This window comes from Vigna angularis, chromosome 2 (assembly GCF_016808095.1).
Source record: "Vigna angularis cultivar LongXiaoDou No.4 chromosome 2, ASM1680809v1, whole genome shotgun sequence".
NCBI classification, from domain to species: domain Eukaryota; kingdom Viridiplantae; phylum Streptophyta; class Magnoliopsida; order Fabales; family Fabaceae; genus Vigna; species Vigna angularis.
Genome location: NC_068971.1, coordinates 49,604,409 through 49,620,489, shown reverse-complemented (window position 1 = coordinate 49,620,489; position 16,081 = coordinate 49,604,409). Strand labels below are relative to the sequence as shown.

At 31.6% G+C, this 16,081-nt stretch overlaps 3 protein-coding genes across 5 annotated transcripts; 1 reads left to right on the top strand and 2 right to left on the bottom strand.

The window, feature by feature from the left end:
- Positions 1-272: 272 nt before the first annotated feature.
- LOC108329125 (serine/arginine-rich-splicing factor SR34) lies at positions 273-5,381 on the bottom strand. 3 transcript variants are annotated; one of them, XR_001832196.2, is made up of 16 exons: positions 5,242-5,381; positions 4,888-4,979; positions 3,942-4,007; positions 3,786-3,860; positions 3,561-3,669; positions 3,281-3,327; positions 3,118-3,175; positions 2,816-2,865; positions 2,680-2,736; positions 2,475-2,590; positions 2,285-2,392; positions 1,501-1,588; positions 1,201-1,410; positions 962-995; positions 682-758; positions 273-571 (listed from the first exon to the last, which is right to left on the bottom strand). XR_001832196.2 is itself a non-coding variant. In XM_017563172.2 (14 exons), exons 2-14 carry the CDS (start codon positions 4,972-4,974, stop codon positions 568-570), a joined length of 888 nt encoding a protein of 295 aa, XP_017418661.1. In that variant the 5' UTR covers positions 4,975-4,979; positions 5,242-5,381; the 3' UTR covers positions 273-567. The 3 variants fall into 3 exon arrangements, 1 of the variants encoding a protein (XP_017418661.1); XR_001832197.2 differs by having other exon boundaries at positions 1,501-1,572; XM_017563172.2 differs by lacking the exons at positions 1,201-1,410; positions 1,501-1,588.
- A 2,907-nt stretch (positions 5,382-8,288) lies between these two features.
- On the bottom strand, positions 8,289-11,301 carry LOC108329127 (NADH dehydrogenase [ubiquinone] iron-sulfur protein 5-B). Its single transcript, XM_017563174.2, has 2 exons — positions 11,075-11,301; positions 8,289-8,663 (listed from the first exon to the last, which is right to left on the bottom strand). The coding sequence occupies exons 1-2, from the start codon at positions 11,222-11,224 to the stop codon at positions 8,565-8,567; spliced, it is 249 nt and encodes an 82-aa protein (XP_017418663.1). The 5' UTR covers positions 11,225-11,301; the 3' UTR covers positions 8,289-8,564.
- A 1,424-nt stretch (positions 11,302-12,725) lies between these two features.
- On the top strand, positions 12,726-13,998 carry LOC108328693 (pectinesterase inhibitor 6). The gene has a single exon (XM_017562588.2). The coding sequence runs from the start codon at positions 12,829-12,831 to the stop codon at positions 13,420-13,422; it is 594 nt and encodes a 197-aa protein (XP_017418077.1). The 5' UTR covers positions 12,726-12,828; the 3' UTR covers positions 13,423-13,998.
- Positions 13,999-16,081: the final 2,083 nt, after the last annotated feature.

The following is a 16,081-nucleotide window of genomic DNA, read 5'->3' as shown; positions in this document are numbered from 1 at the left end:
TAATGAGACATTCTCACAAAAATTTTAGGTAATTCAAGCAAAACTTTTAACCCAAGTTTATTTAAAATAGCGCAAAATAACTGTTTTATTACAATAAACTTCTGATAAACTTAACTAAAGTAACTTTATTTTGTATAAATCATCGTTATATTCGACAGTTTGACAAATAAGTACTCCCCCAGTCTCTAACCGAAGACAACCTTAAGATTCAAACCCTGATTAGAAAAGTTTTCGGGCCCTTTCTCCAAGTGTATACAAGAAAGCAATCAAACTTATAAACTATTCAGAGTTCTTGCAATATATGTTATCGTCTGAGTTACTCAAACCAAATAATAACAATGTAACAGGGAAATAGTGCCTGTTTTTGACATTAAACAGTCTATTACCTTAATCTAAGGTCTGATAAATCCTCAGTATTTAAAACTAGGTCGCCAATAGGCACAACTCTCAAATCCAATATCAAACATAAAACCAAATAAGTGTTTTTCATGGCTAATGTCAATTTTACTAGAAAACTTGGCGGTAGCACTCACCACGTCCGCAACTTCGTCGATTGGAACAATCAGCTCACCTGCAAGACCAAGCTCGATTAGATCCGGAGAAATAAAATTTAAATTGACCAAGTTAAAGAGCCAATAGACAAAATCATCCAGAGAACTATCAGAGTTCCAAGATACAGACCGAGACAAACTTTTACTCCTGCTTCTGCTCCTACTCGGACTCCTGCTAGCACTGCGCCTTTTGGGACTTTTATTACGCTGCCACAGAATACAAATAATTGGGGGGTAAAAAGATTGCCCAGTGTCCTAAATTTGTACTTCAAAACAAAACGCACTCAAACGTTAAAACATGCTTTCTAAGGCTCTGTACAATACACACCCCCGCAGTAATAAAAAACCACAAACCGCTCTATTATGCAAATCACAACAGAATAATAATCTTGAGACGAAGTTACACTCACAGAGGGCAATGGAGATCTGGACCTCGACCGTGATCTGCAAAAGTTCCACAAAAACCAGAATTTAAAATCCGCAAGTTCCCTTATCAAATTGATCCAACGGCCTTGATGCCTCTTCCATGTCAGTTAACATATTCCAAGGAGGTAAAACCACGCATCACAAAATATAAAAAGACCAACACAGAAGACTGAAAAAAGGTAAAGTATATGCATAGAATGATGAAAAATGAATAAAAATAGACCATTTCAGGGCGACATATTAAGGCACCAATTATCGTGAGAAAAGAAATCTTCCCTACTGCACCACAAAATCCAGAGAATCCAGATGGTGCATCCTATTGGCTTGGCAAATCTTGAAGCCCACAATTGTAATGAAATTGTCCCTATTGCTCATTGGAGGTTATAAACAATCCAGCTCTATATGGCAATCCATGATCTCCTTGGTCCCCAATCTAGCACCCATGGACATTTACATGCTAAAAGTATTAGAACAGATGAACTGTGAAGGTATCCAAAGTCGCCCATTCTAAAAAATAGCATACCTCCACAACAAAATGAGTTGCAGACAATTGAACCAAATCCCACCAAGATCCTAATTTCCAATTTCCAGTATGCTGCATGTTTCCATATCTAAGAGTTAAGAAAACAAAGGAATCTTTACAAAAGCAAAAAGGAAACTGAGAACACTCTGACATTGAGGCAAGTTTCACCAAGTTCCGGACAAAGCAAGATAGGGGAAAATTGACTGAGGGAGGGAATGTGAAGGGGACAACAGTTTTGTGTCAGAAAAATAAAAATATTAAATCTGAATTTCATAGAGAAGAAATAATAAATAATTTATTTACAAGAAGATTCTCTATGACTTTCAATTTTAATGAAAGGTGTTAAAAGAAACAAGTCCCAGTTTTTTATTCCGAAGAAAACAAACAACAGACTGAAACAACTGACTTCACAAGGACAAATCAAAATGAAATTAATTTTATTCATGCAAGAAATTTGCCATATCGTGCACGTGAATTTAATTTAATAAATTCCAAATGATCTCTATTTATTCCTATTCCAATCATTATCAAAAATTCCAAAAAAAAAAATCCCTAAGTTAGCAGTGTGCAGTCATTAAAATGCCTCTTCTGGTATTTTCATCTCTTCACATTGGTGGAGAGGCTATGAAACTCTAAACACGTCAGTAAAGTCATTAAGTCGGCCAACCATACTGCCCTTCCATCGAGATACCAAATAATTTATGAATAAAATAATACTTGGAAATAAAAGTAGCCAGACAATTAGTATTCGTCCAAAAATCTGCACTTTCAAAACATTTCATACCCTGACAACGAACGAGACTTTGATCTTGAACGAGACCGGGCAGCAGGAGATCTTGATGGAGATTTAGCAGGTGGTGAACGCTGTGATGATTTACCCTTTGGAGATTTGCTGCATACAGAACAAGTATCAACAGGTTAACAATGAATTAAAATATAGAATATTTTTTATTTAAAATAAATATTGTACAGACCTTTGGCTCCGGTCCCGACTGTAACTACGGCTTCGGCTATAGCTTCTTCCTCTAGAATGAGATGGGCCCCGGCTAGGACTTCTAGATGAATCCCGTCTTGAATCATATTCCCTCACCTATATGGAGGTAAAAGAAAAAGGAAAATCAGCAGAAGTAGCATGCACTAAAAAAATAAAACTTACAAAACGTCAAATCCATGTCATACTCGAACAAAACCCTTGGAAAATGCATTCCGAAACTCAGAGTCATCAAGCTTCTTGATCTGTAGTGAAAGAAAATACCATCAATTAGAGATGACGATTTTGAAAGCTCATGTCTGGCATGGTAAATAAGTAACTCACAGCATATTTCATATCATCATAATTTGTGTAATCCACAATACCAGTAGTACCTGAAAAATAACATAATAATTAAGACATCAAAGCCTACAGCAGACAATATAAACCAGAAAGTAACAAAGAACATAATCTCTCAGACTCCTGCAGGCTCAAATGCAAACTCTCGTAAATAGAACCAAGACAAAAGGAAGATATTCGGATGCATAAAAAAAATAAAATATAGTATAAAAACTGTTTAAATACCAATACATCCAAACCATCTTAGCACAATTATGAACCAGAAACTTCATCCAAGTGTCACATACCCCTTCCATCATGAAAGACCTGGGAAAAGCAAACATCTCCTGCCTTGCGCATGTGATCCTGCATTTATAAAAAAGCATTGTTTTGAGACAATATTCATAAACACCCTGAAAAATAATCCAATAGAACATGATTGATTAACAATAACTCTTTTCAACAGCTCACCTTAAGATCCTGCCAGGATGCTGAAGAGGGCAATCCAGTGACTAGAACTGCACAAGGTTCAGTGGAAAATTTAGAAACGTAACAAGAGTCTTAATATATCTGATACAATGTTATCAATGGTGGATGGCGGCAGATGGCCAAGAATCCAACCATATACCCATTGCACCCCATGGAGTGCCAAAGGCAGGGCTTCCGTTCCCAAATTGCCCGTGATGGAGGGATTGAAAAAGCCACATTTGAGAATTATGAAAAGCAATAAATATTTCAAATATATACACACCCCGATATTCAGAGCGTCTGGATACCCCACGTCCAGCCCGTCCATTGCTGTGACTGCTGTGTCGATCTCTTGAGGATGAATGACCACGTCCACCATGGGCAGGCTCCACCTATAAGGATACAAGTTACAGTGTTGGTGAGGTATGCAAAGTCATCTTGTTTCTCACCACTTCTAATTTGTTATAGTTATCATAATATTGAAGCATATGATTGAGATATAACCAACCCGTAACCGGTGCCCATCAAAATCATAGCCATCACGTCCACGTATTGCATCCTCAGCGTCTTGAGCATCTTCAAACTGCAATAATCAGCATAAGTCAAGATATTGCGTAAAGGGAGGAAAAGAAATTTATGAGACTCTAAGTGTCTCCAAACTCACCTCTACAAATGCGTAACCAGGGGGTCTTGGGGGAACCTTTAGATCTATGTGAGTTATGTGTCCATACTACAAAGTGAAAAAGTTAATTAGGCATAAACAACAAGAAAGCCCGCAATTATGAAAGAGACTAATAAACATTCCCACGGAACATTAATTATAGAGAGCAAACAACAAAAAATCAACAGTCACATCAGGAGCACATCCGATATACAATGTCCCAAAGGGGACCATGAAAAATTGCATTGTAGTATTTTTTGCAATTGGTATTCATTATTATAACATAGTTTTGACCCATTTTAATTCTAAACATTGATCACTGCAGTCCCTGATCACCATAGTCCCTTAACTTCACAATAACCTCACTGTAAGCCATTCTGACTTGGCAAAAATCATTCACCTTAGTTGTTATCCACTACATTTGTTATTAAAATCAAAGACAAAAGTGAATCTCACTTTATAAACAGCCTGTTATCTCGCCAACTAAAAAAGATGGACATGGATCTGTCTGGAGTGAATTGTATTAGCTTTTACGGGGAATTGAACATAGAAACCTGGCAACACAAGAGTAGCTAATGGCACCAGACACACAACATCAAGGACCAAAATGACGGCTCTCAAAATCAAAGCATACAACCTCAATGACTAAAATGAGATTCACTCCTTCGAAATCAAAGCATACAATCTCAGGGACTAAAATGAGATTCACTCCCAGCCTTAATAAACCAAACAAAATCCTCAAATAGCGGAAGAAACAAAAATAAGGAATAGATCCTAGCAAGCTAATAACTTTCAAGCCCAAATACATAAAAACGTTAATCTTAGAAAATTCCCCCAACACTTCCATACCCAACCCTTATTTATTGATGTCTAAGCCACCTCCCATCAGCCAACAGCCAACAAAACATTTCAGATCAAACTGCAGACCTAGCAAAAACTATCAACGCACCTTCAGAAATAAATCTTCAACTTCTCTTTCACGGATGTCACCAGGAAGGTTCCCAACGTAGACAGTTCTGCTCGAGCGTCTACTCATTTTTTCTGCCGTACAAAATCGAAAAATAACCAAAAACAAGTTAAAATTAAATAAACATTTATGTTATTCAGCATGCCCTGGTGTCCAATACAAAACCCAGTGAAGCAAAAAACCAGAGTTAAGTTAATTGAACGAGAAATTTAAAATTCTGAAAAGAACATCACACAAAAACGGCAAGGGGATCACCGAAATCGAAATTCGAGTTCGCATAGAAAGAAGTGAGAGTAAAGAAGCAGTGAGGACTGCAATTGGCGGAGAAGGACTCACCTTCGATAAGTGGGGATTGGAATCGGTGGCGTTGCCGTGAAAGGTTGTGAGAGGTTAGGGTTTTTGATTTTAGTGTCCGAGACACGAGAGGGAAATGGGAGGAGAAAAGTTGTGTCTTCTTATACTACAAGGCCGGCACGCTTGTGGTCGCACGTGTATAATTCTCACACTTTGTTTTGGATATTTATTTACCACTTTTTATATATATATTTTGTGTTTAAAACCTCTATAAGTGTTTTTCTTAATTTAAATTATCCACTGAATTTAGATCATTTTTTTTTAAATTTGTAGAATATTTTATTTAAAATTAATTTACTTAATTGTAGTGGTGTTCGTAATAAAACATTTAAACTAACTTTGGAAATTGCAAAATACTGAATTAGTTTGTAAACAAATCTGTTTAAAAAAATTTGAACTATTTTCTAAAACAGGTTGAATTTGAACCACGTGTTCTTTTAAAAAGAGGTTTTAGACATCTTTTTATTTAAAATATAATTAATCAAATTGAAGCTCTTTCCTTCCTCTTTTAATTATATTAGATTAATCAATAAATATTAAATTTCACAAAAAACATATAATTAATTTAACAAAATTATTTATATTAAAGAAATAAATAATATTTAATATCTAAAATTATTAATTATAAAAATATAATAAGAAAAATTTACTAAAAAACTATTATTAATTAAAAAAAGTATTTTAATTTTTAAAGAAATATGTTATATAAATTTATACTATTTTATTAATATGTTAATTAGTTATTAAAGCATTAGTTGGTATTTTTGATACATTTAATGATAAAATTTAATTCAAATAATTATATATATATATATTAAGATCTTTACCAAATATTACATATTCATTAAAAAAATAACGATAAAATGAGACATTTTTATATCTATTTGATATAATACACAAAAATAAAATAATCATTTATATTTGATAAAAAATAGTATCATTATTTACTACAAAAGCTAGAGAACATTAGGATTCCTCTATAAAGGTAGATGTATCCTTCAATTTTTTAAGTCCATGAAAGAAGTTATCCATGTGAAGAGATGTTGAAAAAAAGGAGCACTCGGATATTAATCCATGCAATTTAAAAAAAAAATCATTTATGAAAATTAATCATTAACTTTGTTCCACTAAATTTTCAAACTGTCACTTGTTGAAATGCTTCATTAAATTAAGTTCAAATTAAAAAAAAAATTGCACGCCCCTACTTAATTGCATATTTTATCAATCAATTATCATTATTTTATAAAGTTTACCACTTCAGTTTTTTTTTCCTCAAATCTGACATACATATTTTCTAACTATTTCTTATTTTACCAAATTGATTATTGTAAATTGATGGGTTAATTTTCATTATTAATTATTTACCCGTTTAGTAGACTAGTTACAATGTAAAATTACAATATTTACGCGATAATAATGTGACACTTATATTGATAGTTAATGTGATATGCAATGTAAAATATATAAAATTTAGAAAGTAAAGTTATAGCGTATGAGAAAAATTGTAAGTAAAATGATAAAATGCATAAATGATAATATATAAAAATAAAAGTACACGATGAATGAGTTGTGTTATTTATTTAATTTTTAAAAGAAAACGCATGTAGGTAATATTATTATGTTTGTTTTAACTTTTTTATTTTCTTTTAATTTTTAGTGATTTTTTTAAATTCTAGTTTAATTTAGCCTTTCAATTTTATGAAAATGTGAATTTAATTATTTTAATTAAATTTATTTAATATCTAATATTGAAATCAAAACATATCAGTATAAACAATTTTAAAAGTAAAAATATATGAAAAAATACTATGAACAAAAACATATTTAAACTTTTTTTATAACCAATCTCTCATCGGCATTGGTTTTAAAATATGCGAATGTGCTCAATCCACGTGTCCTATTGAGAACAAACTAAAAACATAAAAACACACATCCACACAAAATAAATGGGATAATAGAAGTTTTCTCTGTCTATAATATTAAAGTATACATAAATATAGTTATTTGTATAAAACGATGAAAGTGTATATTTTCTATTTGGGTTTCTTTTGAGCAATTAACTTGTTTATTTTAAATTATTATACAATGTCATTTTTTAACTTAAATAATTCAATAGAGTCTATTCTGACAAATATACGAGATGTTTTTAATTTGTCCTTGTTTACATGTTTTTTTTAAGAAAGTGAAATTTTATTGCCATATGTTTATTTTTGTAGAAATATTCAATTTTGGACAAATTTATAGCTAAATTGTTGTTAAGAAATAGTTTAATTGGATTTTTATATTTCAATTTCAAATTTTCATCTATCTCTTTAACTATAAGTTTATACATACAACTTTTGAAGATGTTAAATACTGTATCTCACATGAAAAGAAAGTGCTACAATAATTTACTTTTTTTAAACATCATTCAAGTATTTGTACAAATAATCACTTGTTTTTTTTATTTTCATCATTTTGTCATCACACTAATCAAAAGTAGAAAATGATGATATATTTGTTTAAATCTCGTCAGCACCTTTTGCAAGCAACAAACCATGATCACCTGTACCCTTTAGATATCTCAAAATGTGTTTAGTTATTGCCATATAGTAAAATCTAGCATCACACGTAAATTTATTATCTAGTCTAGCGTGTTGCATTATTGTTTTCCATATTGAATATTTTCACTACTTAATAAAAAAGAAAATATGTAATTATTATCTTTGTAATATGAATATTAGATAAATAGCTATTACTTTGTATCTTTATATGTTATTATTATATTTGTAATTTTTATCTTCTGTTTTTATCTTTGTAATTATAATATTATCCTTTTATGAGGAATAAAAATAATTTATAACCTATTTGTTTATAAGTAAAACGATAACTTCCACGCTCAAAAGACAAAATTATTTTGGTCTGGATGCTTTCTATTTCACTTTAGGTTAGGAGAGTTTTTCACATTTTTGTCTTTGGTAAAAGATACAATTTTTTTTGCAGAAAAATATATTAACAAAAAGGCAAAAGATTATTACGCAAAACCCAAATAAAATTGTATGCTGTAGATATTTTCATTTCGTGGATTTCAATTATCAGCCATCACGTTTGCATTTCAAAAGACATTTACGAAACTCAGCAAACTTATGGTCTAACTTGCAGTTCCAAGATGATCTCTGGATTATTGCACAGGGAAAATGAAGTCTGCAAACTCAAGTTAAAATATGGGCTGACAGAATATGCAGGAATACCGATCCAAGCAAATTACAAACGTTTTAACAAAATAATCGTTCAGAGCTTAAATTGAAAATGTTGACAACGGGGTGCTAATGATGTTCCTTAACAACCCCATCATCCTTGGCTTTCTTGCCAGCAGCCCTTATTTTGCGCTGTTCCTCCTTGTAAATCCGGTTACGTCGTTGAAACTGCATGAAATAACAAAATCAACGTCAGTAATTTATCTGTCTATCAAATCCAACCGTATTAAAAGGTTTACACGGAGTGTATAACAACACTGTATCCGGAGAAGAAAGTCATTCCCATCACTGCTTGGGCAAAGTAAAAATTGTCAATTTTTTTTAATAATATGACATTCTCAGTTGCTTTCAAGTTTTGAACTAAAATACCAGGGCATATAACTGTAGAAAAGAATGTTTCATTGAGAAAACATTATAGGTACGAGAGCTATGAAATCGGGAATTCTTTATGCCTAAAGTTTACTCTAGTAATTTTCAACATCCATATTACCCTTAGTTTCCCAAACAGGTTCTACAACTTTCACACCATATTCTGATTCTTATGGGAAGCATGGTCTTCACTGCCTCCCAAAGCAATCATTCCCCGAGTTATCCTTTCGTATAAAAAGATAAAATATCTATGGGCGTGCTTTTGATGCACTGAGGGGCAATATAGAGAGAAAAAAATACCGAAACTTAAGTTACAAACATCACTTTTTGTTCTATTTCCCATTTGGTGGTCGATGCAGAGCATAAGCAATTTTTAGGTAGATAATGGGATGAAAGGGTGTCAAGGAAATAATATTGTGACACAAGGTTATCCCATGGTTTACAGAATAAGAAAAAAAAACACAGCTTTATCCACTCTGATTGATTTCTTTAGCCAACATTTTCATTAAAGACACGCCACTATGAATTGTGAATATAATGACATAAGGGTGATTAATATGTGTAATTCTTCACAAAAGTCTGAAATTCATAGAAGTTTATTTGGATTTACGAGTCCCTCGACCACGTGAAAGTCTGTAATTCTTCTAGACACTATATTAGGATTTTTGAGTTCCTCAACCACATGAAAGTTTCTGAACTTACGAAGTTATAATTAAACAGCATTATACTATAATAACATTAGAAATCTGAAATTAAACAGCATACTATTGTCAGTCAACCACAGGATTATACATTCTGAGTTGTATATAGAAGGGTCTACGAATAATTTTAAGCACTGAGTTCAGCCAAATTGCAAACAACTGATATCCCATTATCCATTGTTAATTAGATAAAACCACCATATGAGCTACAAAAGATAAATATAAAAAATGTGTTTAGAAAGCAAGAGAAGAAACAAATTTTAGAACTTAACAGGCTTACTGTCAAATCAAATATTTAAAGTCCAGTCGTATTTGAAGTTCATAATCTATGAGCAAATTCAGTTATGCAACAAATACTTTTGGTACACACACTAAAGAAGAACACAGTTTCCGACAAAGAGAAACAAAACGAAACCAGAGAATCTAAAGTAATCAGCACAAACCCAGTGTTGTTTTCAATTCATTGGGAACTCCAAGACTAAGATAGAATTTAACATGTGATTGCTGCAGGGAAAAGGCAAATAACTTTACAAGATTTAAACAAAACCATATGTTGAAACTTTCAAGGCCAACCAAAAATTTTCATATTAACATCAAATAAAAATACAACATGAATATGTTAATAGCACAGCATACGAAATTTGAATTGGAGCCAGAGGCATAGAATAAAGAAATATCTCTCCCACTACCCATACTTGATTATCAAAGGCCTAATTTCGAAGAGACAAAAACTGGACACATGGAGAGAATGGATGGGATGAAACTAACTGTGCATGAAGAAATTCAATGCTTTACCATAGATTGCGAGGCCTTTCACAATATCAATCTCATCCTGACACTGCTCAATTAGTTGATCAATTAAACTGCTACTAGATAACATGTATAAAAATAAAAGAAAACAACAAAAGATCTGAGTAGTTTTAGATCAATTACGAGCGAAGAGCTACAAGATTTCTTTTTACTCTATTTTTTGTACTAACGTCGCTGAGGAGAATTATATTCCACAACTAAACCAGCTATTAAAAGGTTTTCACAGTAACAGTGCCCAATTTAATCAAATACATTTTACCTTACAAGTAAAGAGAACTTATTCAATCATTAAAATAAATTATATGAAAACTCAGTTCCTTTTTCATCATAATAGTGACAGTCCTTAAACGCCACACCCATCTCAACTTTCCGGTGTGATACAAGCAGAAATGCAAGCGGGGAACTAGCAAATTAAATTCTAGGTTAAACACTTCTTCAGCCGTCTCTTCCGTTCGAGATAGTTTAATCGAATCAACAACAATACAAGATCCCAAAGACAAGAGGAAACCACAAAAGGCGATCTAAGTAAAGGGAAAGAGAGATGAGAAGAGAAGAGAAGCGAAGCAGTGCAACGGAAATCAACAGGATTGGCAAACGAGATGAAAGAATATAAGTAAGAATTACAGATTGGATAAAGGAAGTTCGTGGATGCGATAAACGAAAGGGGAATTAAAAAGAGGGGAGGATTAGGGAAAATACCTCTTTGGAATGGTGGAGGCACTCGAGGTAATCTTCACGGAGAAGACCACAATCCGTGGGTTCTCGGCAGCGAGACATGCATTCGCTGAAATCCATCCAGAAATCGTAGCACCGACCTTTGTTGCCTGTAATTCCCCAGCCTGACGCCATTGTCTCTCTTTCTCTCTCGCTCTCTGATCTCACTGCTTCTTTCAACTTCAAACCCTCTTCCCCTTCTACCAACCCTAAATTACCAAACTACCACCTTCTCTATCTTTGCCCTCTCTCTTTTTTATTTTTTAAATTAAATTAATACGTTTAAATTTAATTAAAGTTTACTTAATTAATAATTTAGTCATATACTTAGATTTATTTTTATACTTTTTTATTAAATGAATTTTTATTTTTTTAACAAAGCTAACGTCGTTCTTCTAGTTAATTAAGATTAATCTAGATTAGCTATAAAATCTTTCCAATATTATTTTTTCCTTGATGTTCTTCCACCTCCTTTACCTTTCACTTGTCAGCTTACAAACAACATTAATTATGTTTATTGATTTTGTTGCTTATATATATGAATCATCTTATTTATTTTTAATCAATATAAAATATTTAAATTACCTTAAATATGAATAATTTAATTACCTTTTTTTTTCTTTGTCATACTCTTCCTTCTTTTACTTCCATCAAACTTGTTCATTTTGTGTGATTTACATTGACAATTCATCAAGATTAACGTTCTATCTACAGTAGCAGATGAAACTTTCAAAGATTTTTTTCAACTCACTAACGAATGACCAGATTGAAATCCTTCATCTACCTTCTGCTGTTCTCTACCGATGCACTTGTTAGGCTTGACAACATATATACAAGTTTATACACAATGTTTTACTTTAATTTTTTGGTTCTTCCACATGATAGTGTCTGTTTCCCCACGTTTTAATATTACTTTGGTTGGCTGCACTAACGGAATGAACAGTGTTGAAAATTTATCAGAAAAAGTTGTTCTTCCATACATGTTAAATGATTGAACTGTTGTAGCTGACATATTCATTAAAACTGGTTTCTTTATGGGAGTTAGATATGGAGTTTGGCACCCTAACCATGTAATGTAGTCATCATATATACATCACACCACGTCTAATGGAGTTAGATATGTAGTCATCATACTGTTGGTAGCCTTGACCTTCTGCATTGCATCTGAGTTTCCCATGATTTTTGTCCAACAAACATGCATAAATTAATGTTTGACAACTTTGTTTTTTCCACACAACTATTCACTATACAAAATATATTTGCCAATGAATTACACCAATATAAAAATGAGTGCTACTTTATTAATATTATAAGGAAGTTAAATATTATTTATTTAAAACATAAACCTCTCAAGAAGTTCATTTAACCTATATAATAACCTGTTTACCATCAATGGAAGATTGATCAACACAGAAACAAACAGTAACAAAACCGGGTTATGCTTATCATGACAAGTGCGAAACTCACTTTCTGTTCACATGTTCCTAACTTTTCCCATATATTTCGTTTCATCACCCATATCCCTTTTCTTAATTGCACTCACTAGCCTCATGCCTACGCAACAGTTCCCTCTAGAAAAAGTCCATAAAGTGAAACATAACATGCTGCTTTTAAATACTCCACCTTCAAAGCTAAATCTCACACTTTTCTGAATCCTTTACAACCTTCTGTTCTTGGAACAAAACTATCATCACCACCACATTTACCTTCTATCGTGTCCTTCAACTTCTTCCTCCAAAATGATTACTTTACCTCATCCTATGTTTCTGTTTCTATTGTTTCTTTCACTTCTAACAAGCACTGGCCAAATGGTATTTGCAAAAGGGAAGGAGAATGTCACAGAGGCTTGCAGTGTGACAAGGTATCAAAGCCTTTGTATTCACTCTCTGTCACAATTCTCCAACACTGCTGGAAGAAGCCCTAGCAAGTGGGCACGTGCGGGAGTGTCAGTGTCCATTGGCGAGGTTAAGAATGTTAAAGCGTATCTTGCAGAATTGAAGAAGCATGGACTCATGAAGGGAAGAAACAAAGTTGCCCTTTCAGATTGTGTTGAATGTTTTTCCTATGCCCTTGACGAGCTTCACAGATCACTTGGTGTGCTTAGGAGGCTAAGCAAAAGCACGTTTAGCACCCAAATGGGGGACCTGAACACGTGGATCAGTGCAGCACTCACCGATGAAGAAACTTGCCTGGAAGGGTTTGAAGGAGAAAATGAGAAGCACGTTAAAGTGCTGCAAAACCGTGTTCAGAATGTGTCTTACATCACCAGCAACGCTCTTGCTCTTGTCAACAAACTTGCCACCACAGGTCTGGGAAGAATCAACGACCCATAGAATTGAAGTTCTGAAATGGTTAACAGTATATATGTATTATATTAAGGTAATATAAATAAACTGTGAACTATATATATAGATACTATCAATTACATATGAATATATAAAAATGTTTCTATATATATATGCTTTTATTAACGTTTGGATATGTTGTTTTACCTATGATACTGCTTGGTCTTTGTATTAAAGCTCTATCTCGTTGAAGTTACAGATTCTGAGTGCTGTCTTTTTTATGCTGTTGATTCAGTTAATCATGCATCGTCAAGGAAATAATATTTGGAAACTTTCATAACAAGTAACAGTGTAAAGAGATAAAGAAAAATATGGATGGAACGTGATATGAAGATAAACATGAAGAGAAATAACAAGTGTTAGTGTCTGGTATTTGAAAATCATGCCTCTATCCTTAAAACACACTACTTCGGGAAGCCTGGATTAATGTCATTGACGAATTCGGCTTTTAAAAGGCTGATAGAATGTGAAATCTGATGGTCATTGAGATTTATGATTTTGAAACAGTTTATACAATGTGGTTGGAATTGATTGATTATAATACAAACTATGATATTTTAACAATTTTTTTATAACAGGTGTCACTATTTTATTGATTTGTATATTTAAAATAAACCAATCATAAAGTAAAAAAGTTATCAAAAAAAATTGTTAAAAAAAACTTTTTCCTACAAACTATTTGTAAAATTATATTGTGATGATCTCTCTGATTGACTGAGAATGTATTTTTTCTTTTCACAATTTATTTTGTAAAAAACACATTAGTTTTACCATTCCATGTAGCATCATTTAAACAAGCGTGTTATTTGATTTAATTATTAAATTATAATATATTAAAATCATTATTAAATTAAATAAATCTGTCAAGAGCTATTTACAAATTTACTAAATATACGGCCCATGTTGTTGGGCCCGTTCTATTATCACCTTCCCCTTCTTCGTGTTTCCACATCAGCTATCTTTTTATAACTAAATTACTATTAAGACCTCCCCGTATCAATGGACTATTCAATAAAAAGGGAAATTTAATTACATGACCGAAACAAGCTGTTTAGGTTTAAAAAAGATAATTTGCATCGTAATTATTTCGATATTAAATATGTTATTTAAAAAAAATTAACTGATATTTGGAGAGTTAAAAGAAACAAGTTTTTTCGTTGTGTAGTTCATTAACACGAGGGCTTTGATGTATAATACACTATAAAAGAAATTGCATTGTGTTAATTTTTTATGAAAAAAATAACAAAATAGAATAAAAATTTGTTGCATGAGCTGTCTCTGGAAAGTGTGGATATTTAAGTGTTTGACGATAAATAGCATGAAGCTTGTGTGTGTTCTTCGACTGAAATGAAAGTGCTAACTACTTTTGTGTGCACTAAAATTTCGATTGAAGAGAGAGACATCATAAAATGTAATCCATGTCGGTCTATTTCCAGAAATCAAAAAGGGATTTCATCTATAAATGTATAATTTATTTATTACAATATTTTACACAATGTTTTTTTCTTACATTTTATTTGCTTTTTTCAATCTTTCCGTTTATATATGATCTGGTCCAGTCGAATTTAAAATTCTTTCAAACTCCCCTAACCTATTTCTTCCCTAGTTAAAGCAGTCTTTAAAAAGTATTAAACAGAAATTGCATAATTGTCAATAGAAACTAAAAATACATGTATTCATAATTTTAAGTATTTATATATTATATAAATAATTTTGTAACGTTTTAATTTAATTTCTATAAGCTTTATTATATCACATTATTTTTTAAAAAATTACAAAATCACATCTTAATTTTTATGTGATATTACACTAGATAAATCTTATAAGACAATATAATAACTAATATATTACCTACAAAATTATGTTTTTATTGTCCAAGTCTGGCCATAACATTTAATGAGTTCGGCAGTGGATTCATATTCATCTTAATTACACATGCATAGCTTATGTCCCACATCCTTTGTTTTTCACACTGCTAAAACAAAATTAATTAAATTTTGTAATAATATTTGAAGATAATTTTTTTGACAAAAAATGAGTGCAATGATATTCTTTATACATCATATAAAAAAATCATATTCCTAAAAGGATATTTAATTAAAAGTGAAAAAATATAAATTATTTATACTATTCAAATTCTTCTTTTTAATAGGTTTTGAGACTATTTTATCAATAAAATATAATTTTAAGAATGAACTTGATAATAAATTAAAAATTATTTTGCTATTAAGATATAAGATTTGAATGTAAACAAAATTGCAAATAAGTGATGAAAAGAATACGGTTGATTAATTTGAAAATAAAGAGAGATTGGAATATAAAGAAAATTTGTGTACCTTATATAAGAGTAATTTAATACAAGATATAAAAGGTAGAATAAAATGAAAAATAAAGTTAATGAATACATGTAAGTTCGGTCAATACAACACGATATGTAATACTATACTTATAAATCTGATAATAAAAATATGTAAAAAATAGTACGTAATGTTCTTTGGTCTGCCTTACATGACAGTGACATTGTAGAAAAAAATTAATAAACATTTTACAGGCATTTAAAGATGATCAATTATGTTGAAATGCATGAACACCACTTATGAGATCAATAAAATTTGGATTTTATGTTTTTCAATCAATAAAAAAATAA

Bases quoted from the DNA above. Each gene is read 5' to 3' on its own strand.
- LOC108329125 (XM_017563172.2), bottom strand. From the start codon at position 4,974: ATGAGTAGACGCTCGAGCAGAACTGTCTACGTTGGGAACCTTCCTGGT. The intron at 3,670-3,785 runs GTTGGTTATATC...GTATCCTTATAG, and splicing joins TTGATGGGCACCGGTTACGG to GTGGAGCCTGCCCATGGTGG. The intron at 2,591-2,679 runs GTATGACATGGA...ACCTCCATATAG, and splicing joins TTTCCAAGGGTTTTGTTCGA to GTGAGGGAATATGATTCAAG.
- LOC108329127 (XM_017563174.2), bottom strand. From the start codon at position 11,224: ATGGCGTCAGGCTGGGGAATTACAGGCAACAAAGGTCGGTGCTACGAT. The intron at 8,664-11,074 runs GTATTTTCCCTA...TATTTCATGCAG, and splicing joins GCCTCCACCATTCCAAAGAG to TTTCAACGACGTAACCGGAT.
- LOC108328693 (XM_017562588.2), top strand. From the start codon at position 12,829: ATGATTACTTTACCTCATCCTATGTTTCTGTTTCTATTGTTTCTTTCA.